This window comes from Pollachius pollachius, assembly GCF_949987615.1.
Source record: "Pollachius pollachius genome assembly, chromosome: 6".
Lineage (NCBI taxonomy): Eukaryota > Metazoa > Chordata > Actinopteri > Gadiformes > Gadidae > Pollachius > Pollachius pollachius.
This window is the reverse complement of record NC_136939.1, coordinates 18,350,209-18,369,205: the sequence shown is the minus strand read 5'-3', so window position 1 is coordinate 18,369,205 and position 18,997 is coordinate 18,350,209. Positions and strand designations below refer to the sequence as shown.

Sequence of the window (18,997 nt, the reverse complement as noted above, 5' to 3'; positions counted from 1 at the left end):
GCGGCTAGAGAGACTTTTTAATCACTATTCTGGTCCGGAATGGTCCAGGCCATTAGTATTTGTACAATGACTCTGCAACGCAGAAGAGCACAGAGTAAAGATGTCTTCTTTAAAGATGCCCCCCCCGCCCCCCCTAGAGGGGTCTACTGGCCGCTGGCCTCCTGTCACTCTCCCCCCGCCAGAGGTGTCGCCTGTGCTGAACTGGCCGGTTCTTTAATCAAAACGAGAAGCCCCGTGGTTAGGCACTGTTCCACTGAGGAATTAAAATGTGTGACCGCAGTGTGTGAGCGAGCAGGGTGTGTTTGAGTGTGTGAAAGGTATTTGAGTCTTCGAACAAAGTGTCATCGTTCCTCTTCTTCTGTGGTATTCTCACAAGCTGCTCTTTGCCAAGCTGCTCAACGCCATAAGTCTGTCCACACTTTAGGTTCATGCGACCGAACGCAGCTCCCCGGAACCCACAATGATCTAACCTTTAGCACAGATTGCCTAGCGGCTAGCTTCACACGGCCCTTCCCTGTGGTTCCCATCGCTCCGTCCACTTCGAGAAAATTAGTGACTGCTTTCTCGCCCCCCCCCCCCCCCAATAGGAATCTGATTGGTTACCATGGTGAACTATCACATCACATGATATATGGGGGGGGGGGGCAACAGACAGAAGCAACAGAGCAACAGACAAAAGGAAAGACCCGTCATTCAAGGAACAGTAGGGACTTTGCTTTTGCGTTGTTGTTATGGGATGTATGCTAACTGCACCCTGGGAAGCCACGTTAAAAGGTCAACAGCTCTTTGCCATGAGGTCTAAAAATAGGGCCGCTGCCTTGCTAAACTTAAAGCTTCATATTAATAGCATCACAATGTAGCGGTTGTTCTTTCTGTGCCGAGCAGTAGTTTGTCCGAGACGTGGACCTCTTGAGATAGAATCAGATGTGTCCGTTTATTGTGGCAGCTGAAAACTGTGTAGCATGCAGCTTAAATAGTGTTTTGTATAGTCCCCTTCCCCTGTCTACAGGTGACAGAGCAAGGCCAGACTGCAAGCACATCTTAGAAATTATTTTGCAAACAAGCTAAATCACCGTGACACCACCAAGTGTAAATCAAGTAGATATTTGTCCCTTATTTGAAATATAAATCAATTATATTATCTTCTATTTCATTTAATGATGTGCCATATTTATATAATATTTATTTTCATTGAGGGAGAATCATATATTAAAGTCAAGTTTTATCTTTTACATTGCTAACCTGGCTTAATGCAATATGTTATAATTGAGGCTTCTTTAGGGGACAATGAAAGACTGTTTATTGTTCTCGTACTCCCTAGCTGTTCAGGAGGCTAAAGATAGTGTAGCTGAGGGCTAATGCTGCAGGGTGGGCCCGGGCTATTGATCGGCTCCACGGAACGTCTGGGAATCAAGCTAGGCAATCGATCAGAACATGAAGTAGAGTAGTATTATTGAACAGAACAGAAAGCACAACAATAGTAACAACAACAACAACAATGGCAACAACTAAGCAGCAGCATAGCCCGGAGACAGAAATAGATGTTGAACCGGCGATCTCAGGGTAGAACTGAATTACTTGGCCCGTCAACAAATTGATTGACAGCTGCTCGCTTGTGTGAGTGAGCGCTGAATGTGCAAATAGGCATTAATTATAAAGCACACTGGGGTTGTCATAGTTACCACAAAAGCAAGACACAAACGTGGTCCCTTTTTGTCACTGTATTTATATGATTACATCTTAGACGTGTAATTAACGTGACTGTACGCTTTCAGCAGTACACAAACTATAATTATTTGCCATAATATTTTTTTGTTGCTAATTCAATGAAAAGCACAGCAAATACACCACCACCGCTCCCCTAGGAAGTTGTGATTAGTATATACCTACGTACAGAAACAGATAATGGTTTGTTCTTGATTCTTTACCCTGGTGGGCGTCAACAGTTAAAACCTAAGAGGCAGCTGTCACAGACGACACACATTACTGAAAAACCCTGCTCCAGGATCCCTGGCGCTCCATCCCAGAGCCAGTCAAGACCCCCTGCACACAATCTCTGGAGAAAAAAGCCCCACCAGAACATGGACCCCAGCCAAAAAAACGTTTCTCCCCACAAGTTTCCATCACATCACCACCGCCCTCCCCTGAGTACGGGGATATTTGTCGTTTGTGTTATTTTCCACTGTGTTACTAGAGTATTGTGAAATGGTATTCAACACTGCTCGCATGTCTTAGAGCTCCGCACAGCGCATTATCAGTGGGCGCCAACCAAAACAGATTCGGAGACCCCCGAATCAGACAAGAGCTCCACAACCGCACCAAAACGAGTCTCTCCCCCCCACCTCCGTCCTTCTCCCTCCCAACGCCATCGCCTCCCCCCCATCTGTGTTCTATTTATAGCGCCCTCTCCCCTCCACTTGTGATGTTCTAAAGACAGAATTGTCTGGGTTTCAGAATTTAGCATTCAGTTGCCTAGCAACGGCGGTCTGAAGGCCCGGGCGACTGGATGCTGGGAGCGGATCAGGGTGTCTCCATCTTGTTAAACAGAATGGAGAGGGAGAGAGATGAGGACAGTGGCCCCGTCGGGCCCCCCCCCCCCCCCCCCCCCCGCACACACACACACAAACACACACACACACACACACACACACCAGCCCCCCACCACGCGATGTGATCGCTCACTGGCCACTGTGGATTATGTAATCAACGTCAGAATGTGGCTAATTATGTGCTGTCCTGTAGTTTACAGTATGGAAAGAATGGGTGACGGTAAAGAATGAATACATGAGAGAAATGAACATAGAATGTGTGTTCCACATCCCCCTCAGGTCAGTGTATAACAATGCCAGTTACTATTTTGTCATTTAACACTTAAAATGAATGAATGTTATCAAGGAGCAGGTAGGGGTAAGGGGGCATATTGCTTGAGGATGACTAGGTAGGGACCGACGCTATGTCTATGGACATTAGGGATCTAACCCAGAACCTTTCGGCTGGGAAACAAACCCCATTAACACAACCTACAGCACTAACCCCAACCCCAATCATAATAATAAAACGCTTCCTTGACATCTACTTAAACAATGCTTTGATTTACGTTGGAAATACCAATAACATTTGGATATTTCCAGAGGCTGCTTTGTTCTATCCGTCTTCCCGTCGAGTATATTTACGCGCCTCTAAATAAAAGAGGTTTTAGTGTGACGTAAACGCTGAGTTTAGAGTAACACACGCGACACCTCGCGTCCACGCGAACACAAACCAGGACCATCGCCTCCGTGGAATCCTCTAAACACTCTGCCCCCTCCCCTCCAGCTCCACCCCTGTCCTCGCTCTGGCATCTGAAGCGGAGCTTCTCCGAGGCCTGGAAGTCATAACTGCCTTCTGGGGTCAGGGGCAGGGGGGGGCGGCACGTCTGTGATAAGTCGCACACAGCTCTGGAGGACCGGGCGGAGACGACAAACCCCTTCACCAGCTTCTGTGTTTACACAGCCAGACGCCACAAGACCCTGCTCACACACACACACACACACACACACACACACACCTGAACTACCGTATCACTCAGCGGCCGTTGTGTTTGTGTGACACGCGTCAGGATCGTTTCAGGAGGCCTCCATCGCCAAGAGCGTGGGAGCAGGTGTGTGTGTGCGAGAGAGTGTGAGAGGTCTCACTCAACTTCTCTGGAGTGAGTGAGTGAGTGAGTGAGTAAGTAAGTGAGTGAGTGAGTGAGTGAGTGAGTGCGTGCGTGCGTGTGTGCGTGCGTGCGTGTGTGCGTGCGTGCATGAGTGAGTGCATACATGAATGAGTGTGTGTGTGTGAGTCAGTGAGCATGGGCAGGAGACACAAAGAGAGGAGTGGTGTGACTCACCTGCTCTTGGGTGATCTGGCGTCTGATTGGCTGCCCTCTCCTGCAGCAGGTGGCGTGCCGAGCCCTGAGGTGTGATGCTGGTGGCCGCATCGCCATCAGAGGGTTCTGTGGCCGGAAAAAGAGAGCCGCAGTAGCAATAGCATAAGTGTTTGCATTCATTTGGTTATTTGTCCGCATTTGATGCCATTTTGATCAGTGATTTCAGATTTGGTTCATTAAGGAGCAGGTAGGGGTAAGGGCCTCTAGCTCAACGATGCCTAGATTGTACCTTTCGACTGTGAGTCAAAGTTCCTAATCGACTACACTATCCTACCCCCACGTTTAGCACCGTTAGGGGGGGAAGATATTGATCATTGAATGTGATCCTCTATGCACTGTTATGAGTTATGTGTTAGGAGTCATGTCATCCTGTTCCTCTGGTTGGAAACCAGACCTGGGTCTACGACAGTTTGAAATGTACCATTTGCTACCAATTTGCTAATCATTTTGAAGATACTTTTATCCAAAGCAACTTTAAGGAGCAGGTAGGGGTTTGGACATCTTGCTAGGACAAGTATGCACAGGTAGACTGTGGACATTGGGGATTGAAAATATCAGCAAACAAATTCCCTTTTCTCTCAGGTGGCAAAGATATTTCTACTCCACGAGATGAAGTGAAAAGTCAACACGACAATTTTCCATTGCTGTGATATCTAATAGAACAGAACTAATGTGTTACGTTGTGTTTGTGATACGTTAAAGCAGGTTGGGGCGCACTGAACACGCTGTCCTCTGCTTAGGGACCAGAAGGGGATCCTAGCTGTAAATTCCCTGCTCCTGCTTGTGTTTCCACGCAGCTCTGCCATGTCTTACTGGCCCTGCTCTTTACTACTTTAAATGGACACACACACACACACACACACACACACACACACACAGACTCCTGAGGGAATACAAATAAAGGCCCATACATTATAAATGATATCAGAGTTTGACTACTATTCCCTTTCTCTCTCTCTGAGGTTTCAAAGCCGATACTCTGGTCGTTTTGAATACACTATAATATCATCGTTATTCATTCGGGTTACAAGAGTGTGTACGACTGGCCTTCAGTGCATGACCACACAGCGGCACTCAAAGATGAGAAACTACGCTCGTAAATATCCCCCCGCCCAGAACCCAGCGTGGTAGCAGCAGTTACACTCTGCGTCCTCAAACAGTTTTATTTTCTAACATTTCAAAGCCAGCTGGCATTCTGCGCCCGACTCCCGTTTCATGGCTGCCGAAGAGGCCTGCGTCTCCTTTTGTCCATCGCACTTCAATGGAATCATTTCATCCCTGCTGGAGAGGCCCAGCACCAGCACGACACCTTTCATGTCCTAGCCTTCAGATGGAGCTCCGATGGTCTGAAATTCAAATAGGGAAGGCCACCCCGCCCCACACCAACACTTTGATAGTCGGGAGGAAAGGGAATGGCAAAGGGACGGAACAGGTAACTAAGAGGGAGTGACAGAGAGAGAGAGAGATAACGAAGAATGGGCATAGGAACCGTCCAATCAGAACGCCAGCACCCTGAGGTAACGAGCTTCTTATAGACGAAACGAAACCTTCACAGAGGATAATACTTACTTTGGTAAATTACCTCATCGCTGAAACAGCATCTGTTTTAAGGGGACTTTGATTCTAAACGGGAGGTATTTTGATCTTCCACCAATCAAATCACAGACTTTCTCCATTTGATCCTGCCCTAATAACCATTTTTATTTATTACAATACGACTCATATATGCAATTTGATACATTTGTATCCAACACATCTTACAATCCATTAAGTTCTTGGTGATCTAGATGGCCGCATGAGAATGGAACCCCTAACCCTTTCAGCGTTAACGCCTTGCTCCACCAGCTAGACAGGGAATCTAACCATCAACCCGGCTGTGTTAACGCCATGCTCGACCAGCTAGACAGGAAATCAAACCCCTCAGTGTGGCAGCATTTATACAACGCTCTACCAACTAGAAAGGGAATCGAAACCTCAACCGGGCAGTGTTAACGCCATGCTCTGCCAGCTAGACAGGGAATCAAACCCCTTACCAGGGCAGTGTTAACGCCATGCTCTGCCATCTAGACAGGGAATCAAACCCCTTACCAGGGCAGTGTTAACGCCCCACTCTGCACAGGGCCACTGGGAACTGGGAACTGCTTGGGACGACGCCACATTGCGGAGGAGAACTATGTGCTGAATGTGTTTCCCGCCGTCCTCAACCAGAGCGTTTCCAGAGGTCACTTGTGTCCAACGTGCTCTGGGGCGTCTTGAGACTCGCCAACAGTCTAACACCTCCACCCCCACACGGTACAGAAGTACTGCGCAGCACACCAGAGACTACACAGGTGCACAATGGAGCAGCCGTATACGGTCTCGTCACGCCAGAGATGTACTTTGCCATTTTAGGAGTGGCCTATAGAGGAGGGACGCGTCGTGATCCTGGAAAATCGTGCCTCACATCCCTGACACACAAAGGAAACCCCGTCTGTCGCCTCTCCGTTCGCACTTCCTTCTGATTGGTCGACTGCCGCAGATAGAGTTTAATAATTCCTAAAAGGCCTGATGGTTATACTCAATTAATTTAATATTAAAGGGGAATAATTAAAGGATATAAGTATACACACACACACACACACACACACACACACACACACACACACACACACACACACACACACAACACTCACTCAGATTTGTTTCAAGAAAGAGTCCCCCAAGGTGAGATGGTAAAAAATAACATTACGTCAAATTAAATCTGAAATATTTCATTCTATCTCGCACATGTTTGACATTGGGTCTTACAATGAGGATTTGGATATACTTGTGGTTTAATTTGCAGGCTGGCGTTGATAATGATTTATTAATTTTCTAACAAAAGGTTGTGAGAGCATAATGAAACAGATGAGGGGAGACGATGGTCATTAGCATAAATATAATTTCATTCGATTCTCTTTCACAACATTTCCCTATCAGGAGAGCAAAATGACCCTCATTAAACCAGACTATAAAAACAGACTTTAAAATGAATCCAGTGTAGATCTGCAGAATACAGATAAGCAGAATTCTAAATAAACAGGTTATTTATTCATTTATTTTGTAACTGCCTACTACTACCTCTTAGGTGTCTTCTAGTCAAACCTGACCATTATGTGATGTGGCAGTGATGGAAAATGGGACATGAAATCTCAATACATGATTATCATCTGAAGAAAATTTTGTATTCAGATGATAATCATGGTTTGAGAAATATGAAATATTACTTTCAATACCCTTTTGTATTACAAAAGGGTATTGAAAGTAATGCATATTTAAATAGTTGCAGTATTGAATGTATGCCGGCAAACCTTAGGTCAGGTATAAGAACAAACAGCAAGTGGATTTGACCATTGGACTAATAAAGAACAATACATTAAGCGTTTAAGCGTATCTTAATTTGACGCCATTGAGAGGAACATAAATTAGATAGATCCTCATAAACCCTGGGCTTGGGAAATTATTTAGTCGTCCTATAAGGAGAGGAGGGGGAGGAAGGGGAAATCAGGAGAGCCACGCAATCTTTAGGACTGCAATCAAGTATTCCCTGGACCCTTACTTAACCACCCCCGCAAACAGTCTCGCACACACCCTCTCGCAAACACACACGCACACGCACACACACACACACACACACTCTCTCTCTCTCTCTTAAACACACACACACACATTCTCTCTCGCAAACACAGACACACACACACACACACACACACACACACACACACACACACACACTGAAAGATGGAGAGAGGGCGAGAGGGTGAATAATTAATTCAATATTCAGAACTATTTTTAGTATTAATTTAAGATTGCAAAACGCACGATAAAAGTTCAATCATTCATTTGGGCTAGCAGGTCCCTGGTCGTGGAGGTGTCTCACCTGGTGCGTGGATGACTTGCGTGATCCAGAAGACCGCGAGCAGCCCCACTCCGCAGCAGCAGAACCGCTGGAAGGGCCGCCGTCGCCTCGTCTGCACTTTCATTCCAAGCCCGGTTGTATACCCATGAAGAACATCTGCTGCTCGCTTTATAACACTTGTTTACACTTTCTCTCCGCGGGACTCAGCCGGATTTCCCCCCCCCGCGCGACTTGATTGCCAAGTTGCTAAACAGTGTGCAGTAATCCGTGCACACTATCCAACTCAATGCCTAGTGCGCTGGGATTTTATTTTTTAACCGGCTGAAGCGCGGAGTGGCGTCCATTCTCTTGAGTTTCCGCTCGACCGAATATGTAGTTAAGGTGTCATCATGTCTGGCGTTGAAAATCGAGGAAGGCTCCCAACTACAGGGACAGGAGAATGAGGCGGGCAACAGTGTGTCTGTGAGCTCGGAACACACTCCCGAGCAACTGGCTGATCTGAAGTCGTGCTGATCCTGACGTTCTGTGATCTCCGGCGTGACCACTAGTCGGCGACATAATGCGCAGATCAAAACATTTATCCCGTGATTTATCCTAAGATTAATTAGAGTTAGATCTGCTGCTAGTCAACAAGACGTCATTGCTATTTTTACCCATCTCACCACATTTTCACGACAGCTGTTAAATTTCTTGATTCACCACATTGTTGAGGTGAAGCTGAACTGGGACGTTTTTGGAGCGTAGTGTTTATTAGGTTTGCATTACAAGCGAAGGCCATTCCGCGTGTACATGTAAAGCATTTTACACTGGTTCGAATCTTACGTGTGCCCCTGAGTTTTTATAAGCTTTACATGTACCAGCTCACTCTTATCACAGCATTATCATTATCATAGCCTAACCCAATATCAGCTCAATCTCAGCACAGTAGCATCATTATCACAGCCTAACCCGATATCAGCTCACTTTCATCACATACAATGAATCGATTGAATCGTTTCCCAGAGCACGATTGTCCAACTTTTTTCGTGCTAAACAGAACGCAATGTACGCCCATGCATTTTGAATGGGGGCGTTTCTCTGACTCCCATTCACACAAACCTAGATGAAGATGCATCGCCTTAATAGGGCAATTTAGTCATTTACTTATTGAAAGATAAATGATGTAGACAGCTTTTACTCCAAACGTTAGCTCTGCTACAAACCACAGCCAACTCGTTGCCGGCCCAAGTGTGTCACAAAGTAAAGTGTGGCAGCTGAGCTGCCGTAAATTGTGTTGTTTTTGTAGTAAATTTGGTTCCACTGGCTAGGAAACAGACAGATATTCTAAGGCGCGCCCGACAGAACAGCGCCTCGGCCGAGGCAATGACCCACTCATGTGAGAGGTTATTATTCATGCTACTACCCCCAGGCCACTATCTATGTCCCCCATCATCATCTTCTCCCCCAGGTTAGCTGCACAGCTAACCAGGACACACTCAAACATCTCAACGCATATATATCTCTATAATCCACTCTTTCAAATCCACCACGACCATTTCACACCATTCACAGTAACACACACTGGACACCACATACCACAACCCACATCTTAAATCACTGGTCCTTACCTCACACAAAATAGCCAGATGTGTCACCTACCACACCTCACCATAACCTTTCTATCACCCACCATGTCTCACCATAACCCTAACCCTTACCCTAACCATAACCTTCTTTCCGCCACGCCCTACCATAACCTTTTCATCACCCACTGTATCTCACTAAAACCTTCTATCCCCCATGCCTCACTTTAACCTTCAGTCACCTACCATGTCTCACCCCAACCGACCTGTGGCCTCTGCAGTGGACCCCAGTGATCTCCCCAGCCCTTACCATAACCAGCTCCCCTCCTCTATGCCTCACCTTAACCACCCCCCTTAAGGCCCGTTGAGGTGGGGCTTCCACTAGGAGTGCCTGGATCCCTGAGTCAGGCCATCTTCCCCAGCAGGCTTCCTGAGGGGACCCCTGACATCAGGAGGGGAAACGGTCAGGGGCAATAGACAGACACACACACGCACACGCACACGCACACACACACACACACACGCACTCGCACACACACGCACACACACACACTCCAAACTTCCCGGTGTGGGCCTGCTTCTCCCTCCGACACCTCCGACCTCGACGACCTATGGAAAAGGGAAATATCACAACCGTACAACCACAGGTCCTAAAATCATTAACCTCCCGTCAAGGGATCATGATCAAACCGGCTGTCAAGTAGGGGCAAAGTGTAATACAGGACCAAACTGTATTATGATAACCTGGAAGCCACACGCCAACTAAAGAATACAGCATATTACCGCCCCCTCGCACAGCCTCCAGACGCAGACAATGATGAGGGAACTGATTGATCTCATGAAGGAGAGGCGTTTCCTCACGGCTTAACAATCAAACTACCCGTACAGCCCTGATCTACGGCGCACTAGATTGTTTTACCTACTTCCCAAAATCCATAATCCCCCAAACAGTTCCACTCGTGGTCCCTCCCGGTCGACCGATTGTTAGTGATTAAACAATTGTTTTTTCTGCGTGATCAGTAAGGGGGCCTCACACAAATAGTAGCCTAGGAGCCAATGACCACCTTAATCCGCCACTGCACACAGCACTTGACAAATCGATCCGCACAACCCAAGACCCTATTTCTCTCACATGAAATATGTGTCAGGTTGTCGGTTGGTTTCTGGCGCCCCCAAGTGGCGGTCCTCGCTCACGTCCTCCAACGTAGCGAGAGAGGAGGACGGTATGGTGGATGGTATCGAAAGGGGCGCTGACAATGAGGATGGTTAGGAAGCCAGAGTCAGCAGAGAGAAGTATGGCAGTGGTGATTTTCAGTAGGGCGGTTTCTATGCTGTGTTAGAGCACACACACGCACACACACACGCACGCATGCACACATACACACACACACACACACACACACAAACACACACACACACACACACACACACACACACACACACACACACACACACACCTGGATAAGGGCTGTCTGCAGGTCATTAACATAATAGATAAACTAAAGATACTAAAGATGAATATTGTTTTGTTAGGTCTATTGTTGGCAAATGCATCTCCCGTCTCTGTGTCATTCAGTCACTGTGGTGAAAGGATGAATACGGTGGATACTAACAAACCTACCTTGAATGAACCTTTCATCATGTCTTGTTTTTGCTTACTTTACTTAGTGGGGTTGGGTCTATCTTCTTCTGTTCACTTGCTGTGTGTGTGTGTGTGTGTGTGTGTGTGTGTGTGTGTGTGTGTGTGTGTGTGTGTGTGTGTGTCTGTGTGTGTGTGTGTTTGTGTGTTCTTGAAGCCATAACCACTGTGTCAACCAGCGGGGGGGATGTTGGAATGTTCCATCACAGAGCCTTTTCCACAGTGGCGGCCTTCTTCATCCATCACATTGATTCTAGTGATTTATGTAGACAGGTCCAAGCATACAACGTGCACACGCATGAATGTGCACACGCATAAGTGTTCACATATACCAGAAACTAACATGTGTTTGAAGATGTCCCCACACTGTGGGGGCGACTTGTTAAGGAATTAAAGTCACTTTTTAATTCAAAGTAACCTAGTTAGGCACTACAAGGGAAATGCTATATTGCATTCTTATTCCCCTCGTAATCATGTAGTTAGACATTGAGGTGGACTTTAGAGTGGTTTATTCAAGTTTAAACACAGCCTCTTTATAAAACTAATTTTCAGTATAAGTATGATGATACGTTAATATTTTAACATCAAACTCAATACTTAATACTCAAATATCCAGTTTATCAGCATTTGTTTAACTTTTCATGCATGTAAAAATACTTTAATCACAGTTTCTAACATTTTTTGTTCATTGTGTGTGAAGGCTGAATGGCTGTAATCCGTCAGAGAGATGCTGCGAAGCCCTGGCCCCAGTTCTCAGCTCCTACTCCTCTTGTCTGAGAGAGCTGGACCTGAGTATCAATGATCTGCAGGATTCCGGAGTGAAGCCGCTCTCTGCTGGACAGGGGAGTACACACTATACACAGGAAAATCTCAGGTCAGTTTTACTTAATGTGCAAACGATTATACCTCAAGGATCAATATCATAAAACATTTAACAGAAAAAATGAAGTGGGCCAGCAAGTGCTTTGACTCAAAGCAAATTACAGTAAATGCATTCAACAATGAAGATCTACATCAATAGTGCAATAATCCTTTAAATACATATTAAAAAAAATCATGAAACAACAAAAGCAACAGCTTTTAAGTGCTTCAATATAGAAACAACGGCTAGGGTCAGGGGCATCCTTTATAAAGCGGCCTGCGAAGACCTTCAGATCTGTGGTCAAGGGTGTTATAAAAGGATTGACCTGATGGGTATGTGGTGTTGCATGGCTGCTCGGTGGGCCGGGGTGTTCCCCCAACAGAGCCATCCCGCCAAATACACATTGGGTTGTTCTGGCTGAGAACATATTGTAAAATACATCAAAAAAACATTCTGATGACATGGAAAAGACTAGGCACGCACACGGCGCAAGCACACAGATCATAGATAACAAGACTCAGGGTTTGGCGTCATGTAGCCCTACATCTCTGGAGATGCAGCAGTGCAGATGAGGAAATGCATGATCAGAAGATAAATCAAGCTCCTGGGTGTGAGGCAACAATCTGTGAGATCCACACGATAAGCTTGAAGGACTGGAGTCCTTCTCGGCTCTCCAGGTCATAGTTTGAAACTCACTCTAGAGATGTTAGAGAGGTCTAGAGATGTTTAAACGTAAAAGATAAATAAAGAATGGCGAGGGAGGGAAGGGAGGAATCTGATTCTGAATTTGATGTACCTGCATGATTCTTGTTATTTTTTGGGTTGCATCTTCATGGTTGAATTCACGCTAAGTTGCTTTGGACAAAAGCATCCGCTAAATGAAAGTTGTAGCAATTTGCGTGCTACACGATACCTTGGTGGCTTAACTTGGCTCTTCCCATGACCAGGACTTAGGTTGATATTGAGGTAACCGGTTTGTTGGTAGAGATGTAACAAACTGTTACTAACAGTCAGCGCAGGTGTTAGAATCAAAATAAAATATTTTATTTTATTTTGAAAGCGCAACACAGGGTCTTGTCACCGCTTCTTATTCTAAAAAACTGGATGATTGAGCGTGCAATTAAAGAATTGATTTGATATTTATCAGTTCATTACTGCCATTCAAAATGTGTTTTCCTTTACATTTACAAATGTATCCTTTTAGTAGAATAAAATATATTTGTGAATTTTTTCAGTGTAGTTAGTTTATGACATATTTCTGTTCAAACCATTAACGGATCTGTCAGGTTTCCGATATGTGTCCCCCCCAATGTTAAACTCATTCCTACGCCCCTGAGCCCTGTATATATATTAAGTTAACACCACACCACATTCTAATTCTGCCATTCCCATAGTGTGCTGAGCTAGGTTGTATAAATATGAATAGAAATCTGTGACTCCTAGACTGTCCACTATTCTATCTACTATATTATACCTCTATATGTTGTATCTTCATATGAAAAATAATCGTGTTTGTGTGTCAGGGATGGAAATTAACACCCGCCACACGCCATTTGCGGGTGGATTTGTATGGTGGCGGGTGAATTGTGTCACTTCACCCGCCACTGTGTCGGGTAATACTTTCTAGTCAGGTCCGATCAAATTTGCATATTTAATACATTCGTCATACGGCGCTGCACAGTTCCACAACCATTACTGTCAACATCCGGCCCCCTTCTTCTTCTACGCCTCTTTTGCTGAACTCCGACTGTCAACATCCGGGATAATATACCGGTAACCATAGAGATTATATGCCGGTATCGACATTCGGTATTGTATGCTAGGCTAATTATTGACATATAAAAAAAAAGAATACTAGAGAAAGCAATGTTGCGTTTCCTCACCGGAGGAAAGAGAACAGCTGGGGAGAGTGTAGGCCAGGTACAGGTGGCGGATGATAGTACTGCTGTCATCCCCAAAAAGAAGCGTTGTTTTAATAAGAGATGGAGAACATCGGACAGTGGGCAACACCGTGACCGGCTGGTGTTTGACGGGACGAGCCAGACAATGTTCTGTGCTCTCTGTCGTATACATGCTTCGGATGGCCACAAGTCCAATAGTTTTGTGAGTGGGACACAAAACCTAAAATTGGAAGCCGTGGAGGACCACGAGTCCTCAAAAAGTCACCTTCACGTTTTGAAAATTGCCAAGGGAAAATCAGCGCCCGAAACCACGACAGCGATGAGGACGCTCGTTAGCCTCAAAACAGACCAGCTTGATAGAAGTTAGTTCCAAATGCACACGCAATTGCCAAAAAGGGAAGGCCATTTCAAGACTTCGAATGGCACTGCACGTAAGTTATTTTTTTATTTTCTATTAGGCCTGATGCAATAGTTTGTTGCTGTCGAAAAACTAGCATGTTGGGTAACCTTAGAGATCTGCTCACTTGTTTGGCAAACAGCTGCTTTCTGTCAGTCTGGTCAAAACAGATGTCAAGTGTGTGTGCTAAGACGTAGGGCTGTCCCGAATATCATTTTACAAGCTTCGAATACTCGTTGGATATTCCGAGCGAGTATTCCAATACTCGTTCAAAAACAACATTAATAATTGAACAGGAAAAAAGTCGGTTTTCCTCACTTTGCTGTTGTTCCGTTCCAAATCAGCTCTCATCTGTGCCATCGTAGCCCTTACAGGAGCTTATCAATTCATCCCGTAACGTGCATATAAATCCAAACAAAGATCCAATGTTTAGTCGTTTGTGTCCATATTAAATCCATCATTGACCGGGTATTCCTTTGACAAAAGCCAGTCTGTGAATGCGCCATAGCAGGGCTGCATAGCGAACGTACATAAACAGATACGCTAACGAGTTCCTATAAATATATATATAGTTTAATGTATTCTGGCGTTTGTCAATGTGTCTTGCACTTATTAAGTCATTGTTTCTTGTTCTTGTTTCTTCATGTTCTGTTTTCAAATGTTTCATTTCGAATGCATAGGCAGAGTATGAGTCTTCCTATACCGAGAGGATACATCTGTTGCATTATAGGGGCAGATTTCATTATACATCTGGTTGAATTGAAGAAATTAAAAGGCCAGTGCACTGAAAAAACAAATGTTCCTATTGACTTATGATGGTGTAGCCATGCATGTTGTTTTATTGTTAATATGTCAATTTGTTTTTATTGAAAATACTTTGTACAGATGAATTATCCCCAAACTTGTCATCGTAACACCTTTGAAATAAACATGACTTAACATGGCAGATACCTGTGTATTGTTTATCATATGCGGTAAGAGTGTTTTCAACTCAGTTCCTTGGTAGCGCCTACTTACAGTAAAAATCACTTCTGATGGAAAAAATGATGTATATGAAAAACACTTTTCTTATCTAGTGTTATCTAGTGTTGATGTGTATGAAAAACACTTTTCTTATCTTATTGTTTAAAATGTATGCATATATTTAAAAAATATATAGCGTATAAAAATTGGCTGGTAAAAAAGATGAGTGGCTGGTAGATTTTTAAATCTACCTGCCACAGTGGCTACCTGCCACAGTGGCTGGTGGGCAAAAAAGTTAATTTCCATCTCTGGTGTGTGTGTGTTTGAGTGTGTCAGTGAGTCTATGTGTAAAATGATAGCATCTGATAAGATTAGAAGAAAAACATTTCCTCACACTGATGTTTCAGATTGCAAGCTAATAAATAATGTGACGTTGTTTTTCCAGCTGATATAGCAGAGCTGACACCTTAGAGCAGAAGAAGTGGAAGCTGTCAGAGAGGAACCATGGGCACCATCTCTGAACTGGACCCTGGACCACGAGGAGACCAGGAAGAGGAGATTTGGTAGGTGCCCTTTTTAGATAATTGAAAAGAATTGATCCAGCACACATTTACGTTTCCAGACCAAACAACCTGTGATTAGGCCCATGAGCTATGGACTATTACTATGCATCTCAAGTTTGTTATATACATGGTACAACTAGACAGTATGCATAGTAGCTTTAGGGAGCAGAACACAAGTTTAGTATTTTCACTTCTCCAAACCTGGTATGACGCTCTGGAGTTCTGCAGGAGCAGAAATGGTGATTTGGCCACTGTCACAAACATGGAGGACCTTAACCACCTGACAGACTTGATAGCAGGTGAAGAGACATGGATTGGACTGAATGATTTCAACAGGGAGATGGTGGACTTGTACCCAAACTCGTGGAGATGGTCCACCCAGACTAGGAGCAGATCAGGTTATAGGAATTTTGCATCTGTTGAGCCTGATTATGCGTCAGCCAAAGAGGAATGTGTGATGATTTGGGCCGATGGTACCTGGTCTGATGCGATGTGTTCTTCTTTGTTGAACTTCGTCTGTTTTTCTGGTTAGAGTACAAAACGCAACACACAAACACAAAAATGCATATACTACACACCCCAACAGATAGAGAGATGAACACTTTGCTTTGAATATCGTAGATGTGATTTCCTGCATTCTTCTGCATTTTAGGGTGACCTGATGCTCAATTTATTCTGGTGGGGTTAAATCTATTTATCTATCAATCCAACACATTGTATATTTTTGAACAGTCTGCTGGTTTATTGTCAGAAAAGCACAGACCTTTAGTAGTAGTTTAACCTCAGTTAAACTCATAATACCAATGAGTATTTCATCCCAGAGGAAAGGATTAAACACATTTTGGCTAGTCTCTAGCTCTTAAAGAAGAAATAAATTGTTTATAACCTTTTTATCTGAGTTATAGACAACACTTTTGTAAATGTAGTATTATGTAGTATTATATTATCCTTGATTTTTATTTTGTCCTGTCCAACCTTTATTTTCTTAGTTACTATGCTGTTGTATGTCTAAGCCAATAGCTGGCAAAATTAGCTAAATAATGCAGTTCTGAACCACTTTAGCTCAAAGTGATTAGCTCACACTGTTATGGCAAGGCAAGTGTCCTCAGCTGATAAAATAATGTCAGCGTTTTTTTTCAACTGAAAATTAGCACCCATGTCAACTTTTTCTGCTCCTTGCACCTTATCATGTTTATCTTGCTACACAGTACGCACTTACAAGCCTCTGCCAACTAAAACATGAGGCAAGAAGATGCATAGATAAAATAGCCTTGTGGTCAACTGTCATTTAATAGACATCTGACAGATTATAGCAATGAAAAGAGTGTAATAAAATTAATTAGTTTTTACTTTAAACAGTGTGGTGTGGTCAGTGTTTTAGGCTAAGCTATAGGCATACAAGCTTTCAAATGTTCCAGCACTTTTTTTTCAACATTGTTTCAAAGTTCCTGATAATTTAAAAACCATTGAAACTCTGTGGATCTATGGACAGGATTTCAACGTTGTTTCAATATTAAAAAAGGGTGCAAAATGATGTAGAATCAACATCAGAGTTTGATGTTGAATCAATGATTTAATGTTGACAACGGAATGTTAATTTGACATAGTTTCAATGACTGTTTGCTATCTGGGACTGAACCTACAGCCACACGTTCAACTCCCATGAAGACAGTGGACAACTTGTAGAATTAATATGAATGAATGAATGAGTGGAATGAATCTTTGTTGTATACAGGGAGTGGGTTATCCTAGAGATTGTTGGTGCTTTGCACTTGGTTCTAAGAACTCCTTACTGTACCGACAGTGATATATTGTTGTTGTTCTTTGTTCTGACAAATGTACTTATTTAAAGTCGCTTTGGACACAAGCGCATGCTAAATGCGCTAAACATAAATGTAATGTAAATGTAACAGAAAGGTCAGGAGGATCCCAGAGGGTCTCTGAAGAGGCTGACGGCAGAACAGAGTGTAGAGGACGGCTGCTTACCCTTCAGCACGGTCAGGTGCTTCCCCGAGACGGTCATCTGCTTACAGCGCACGGTCGGAGGAGGCAGCACCGTCAGGGTTCTCTGCTTCCTTCTTCCACACTGTAACCATCACCTGCTCACACACACATCCACCCCACACACACATCCACCCCACACACCCACACACATCCACCCCACACATCCACCCACACACATCCACCCCACACATCCACCCCCACACACATCCACCCCACACATCCACCCCCCACTCATATCCACCCCCCCACACACATCCACCCCCCCACACACACATGCACGCCCCCCCCCCACACACACACGCACCACACACACACACACACACACACACACACACATCCCATCACACACATCCCAACACACACTCATCCGCACCCAGACACACACATCCAACCCAGAATCAATGCATAATCATTTTTGGTGATGTTCCTATGGTGAGAAATCAGTAAGTAAGTCAGATGACCCACACATTTATGCCTGCCTGGCCTGATGTTAGAAGTATGCATTTTGGGAAAACAAATGCATCCACCAGAAAAAGAATGTAAACAAAGAGTCAGCTTTCCTTTACCTCCCTGAAACCACAATAAACCTTTAATGTTCCAATATGCATATCGGGCAGGTTAAGTTTCTTGATGAATTATAAACATATGCTAATTAATCTACAAATTAACAGATCTTGGTAAAGCATCATAAGAATGATGCCAATGCTGTTACAGTGGCATTCTTGATACATTCTTGGTTGTAATGCATTATGCAAAGGGGAGAATGCACCCAAGATTAAAATGAAGGTGTCTCCGGGCATACTTTGATATCTTCCCTGTGTTTCAGATGGTATAGCTCAAAAACAGAGCAGAATAAAGGTAATGATTCAGTCTAACTTGGACCTGACAAACAAAAACACTAGCCTCCTTATACAGGTCAGACTACCCAGATCTTTCTTTCAAAGCTGCATTCAAGACAAAAATAAAATTTAAGAATTAATTGTTGCAAAGGAAAAAGGATGACTTGTGGAAATTGCATTAGATGGAAAAAGACAATTTCTCACGTTGAGCACACGAATGTGACTCGTTCATTTTGTTCGAAAAAAACAGGAAGTCAAAACACGCTGCAAGTAAAACAGATCCCACGTGGGGCTCTACCTCATGAGACGTTCCTAACATTTAAAGGGACAGTGATCCCTGAACAACCAAGATATGGTTGATATGCCTACAACAGTGTATAGAACAAGACTTAACAACATAGGTGAATTATGATATGTTACAGTCACTACACACATCCCCCCAGAATTCACCAACAGAAGAAAAAAAAAAAAAAACAGTCA

The 18,997-nt window shown here is 44.1% G+C and overlaps 1 protein-coding gene across 1 annotated transcript in view; it reads right to left on the bottom strand.

Moving 5' to 3' along the window:
- LOC307076824 (sodium/potassium/calcium exchanger 3) overlaps positions 1 to 7,911 on the bottom strand; it is a gene marked incomplete at both ends in the record, with an annotated part of 25,158 nt that extends 17,247 nt beyond the window's left edge. The window contains 2 exons of the mRNA XM_079737998.1: positions 3,872 to 3,976; positions 7,809 to 7,911. Of these exons, the coding sequence (XP_079594124.1) occupies positions 3,872 to 3,976; positions 7,809 to 7,911 (208 nt within the window). The remainder of the gene's footprint in view (positions 1 to 3,871; positions 3,977 to 7,808) is intronic.
- Between the last annotated feature and the right edge of the window lie 11,086 nt (positions 7,912 to 18,997).